The sequence below is a fragment of the Terrapene carolina genome, unplaced genomic scaffold (genome assembly GCF_002925995.2).
Source record: "Terrapene carolina triunguis isolate 2854851 unplaced genomic scaffold, T_m_triunguis-2.0 Scaffold569, whole genome shotgun sequence".
Lineage (NCBI taxonomy): Eukaryota > Metazoa > Chordata > Testudines > Emydidae > Terrapene > Terrapene triunguis.
In genome coordinates this window covers 335,473-337,459 of record NW_020664920.1, presented here as the reverse complement: position 1 = coordinate 337,459, position 1,987 = coordinate 335,473, and the positions used below count along the sequence as shown (strand labels likewise).

The following is a 1,987-nucleotide window of genomic DNA, read 5'->3' as shown; positions in this document are numbered from 1 at the left end:
GTGGGGGGAGGTAGGCGCGGGGGCCCTGCAGGCAGGTCTGTGCCCAGGCCGTGTGCACACCCTGGCTGCTGCCAGTCGCTGAGGACTCTCTGTCTGCCCACTTACCGGCCTGCATGTATTTCTCCAGCTGCTCTCGCCTCTGCTCCACCTCCGCCGGGGTGAGGGTGAAGATCTTCTTTGGAGGAAAGGCGGGCACCACATTGGCCCCATATTCTTTCCTTAGCTGGAAGGAGAGCACAGAACACAGGGCACACCTGAACAGACCCACAAGCCCCACATCGCCCCCTGGCCTGAGCCTTTCCCACCCTTTCCTGGGGCATGGGGACCATCCTCTGAACCTCAGATGGGGATGGGGTGGCATCTAACTCCACCGCCCCAAACACGAGGGAGAGTGGTGGGAGACCCCGTCCCTCTAACCACTCGGGACCCTGAGAGATGTCTCATCAAAGCGCCACAAGGGAAACCTCTGCCCGCCCCTGGAGATGGAGAGACAGACAGCCCAGCGCTGCGAAGGCCAGGCAGCGAGTGCCCGTCCTGGGAGCCAGGCTGGCCTCACACAGCAGCACTCCCAGCTCGGACTGCGACTGCACTTTCTACACGCAGCAGGGAGCAGTTTGTGGGGCCAAAGCCTGGCAGGGGACTGTGCCAGGAGCCACCCCAGACAGCTCCTGCCCTGTGCGGAGCCGGGAATGGCTGATTCTCTCAGCAGCTCGGCTCAGCTTCCCCCCCACCCCGCTCAGAGCCCAGCCTCTTCCCCTCCCGCAAGGCAAGCAGGGCCGGAGATCTCAGCAGGGGCAGGACTGGTGTGAGGACGCCCAGCGCTGCGGGTGCCGGGGCGCTCTGGGCTGTTCTTGGCTGGGCGGGGAGCAGGGGACAGGCCCGCCCTCCTGGCTGGGGCAGGCAGGGAGCGACTCACCTGTTCATGCAGGCCCAGCAGCTGGCTGTAGCGCACGCGGCAGTGCAGCACGCCGTTCACGTGGATGTTATAGGCCTGCAGGGGGAAAGGAGACCCCAGAATCACAGCCAGCCCCCAGCATGGGGTTCCCGGCTCCCTCCCTCTAGCTGGGCAGGGACTCTCTCTCTCTCTCTGTTTACTAGCCAGAGAAGTCGGATGCCTGAGGAGGGAGAATTCTCAGGCTAATGCCACACAGGCATTTCCGGGGTGTGTCAGGCGCTTGCCAGCTCCCTGGGAGAGGGGGGCAGGGCTGCCTGAAGACAGGCTTGTGAGAGACCAGAAAAGGACTCATCCCTTAGCAGCAGCGGCTGACTCAGGAGGTGATTACGCCCTTTGCTGGTTTGCTCTCCCATCGGTCTGGTTGTAGAATGCCAGGGCCCACGCTGCGCAGAGCTGTCCCCTACACTCCCCAGGGCACTGCTGGCTTGGACGGCGCTGAGCCTTCGCTGCCAGTGCCAGCCAGGTAGCCAAGACACAAAGCAGCACGACCACGCACAAGGACAATGCTATTTAAATAAATGTATAACAAATGGACAAAAGGAGAACGAAATAGCAATCAGCATAGATTAGAAACTCTGACATGTACAAAATTGAAAAGGGAAGCTAAAGACGTCATGGAGAAATCCATGGCTGGCAGAGTAAGCACTAGTGTTCCCTCTAATTTTTCCCCACAAGTGCAGAATGAATTTTGTTATGTGCACCAATATGGAGGTGATGCGTGGGCCCGAGGGGTTGAGTGTGTGGGAGAGGCCTTAGGGCTGGGTGTGGGGGGGTGAGGTCTCTGGCTGGGGGTGCAAGCTCTGGAGTGGGGCTGGGGATGAGGGTTTTGGGATGCAGGCTGCCCCGGGGCTACAGCAGGGAAAGAGAGGACTCCCCCCCCAGCTCTCTCCCCCCACAGCAGCACTGGTCTGGGGGGGGTAGGCGGGGGGTTGACGTTCTGAGTGTGATATAATATCTCATTGAAAGATGACAGGGCCGGAAAGAGTTAATTAACTCACAGACTGACCTGACTCATGGCTGAACTGTAGAGAC

At 60.4% G+C, this 1,987-nt stretch overlaps 1 protein-coding gene across 1 annotated transcript in view; it reads right to left on the bottom strand.

Annotated features, from left to right (window-relative positions):
• The window catches only part of SNX17 (sorting nexin 17), a 14,355-nt gene extending 12,368 nt beyond the window's left edge, over positions 1 to 1,987 (bottom strand). The window contains exons 1-3 of the mRNA XM_029913277.1: positions 1,962 to 1,987; positions 917 to 991; positions 59 to 223 (exon numbers count right to left, since the gene is read on the bottom strand). Of these exons, the coding sequence (XP_029769137.1) occupies positions 59 to 223; positions 917 to 991; positions 1,962 to 1,970 (249 nt within the window). The 5' untranslated portion in view covers positions 1,971 to 1,987. The remainder of the gene's footprint in view (positions 1 to 58; positions 224 to 916; positions 992 to 1,961) is intronic.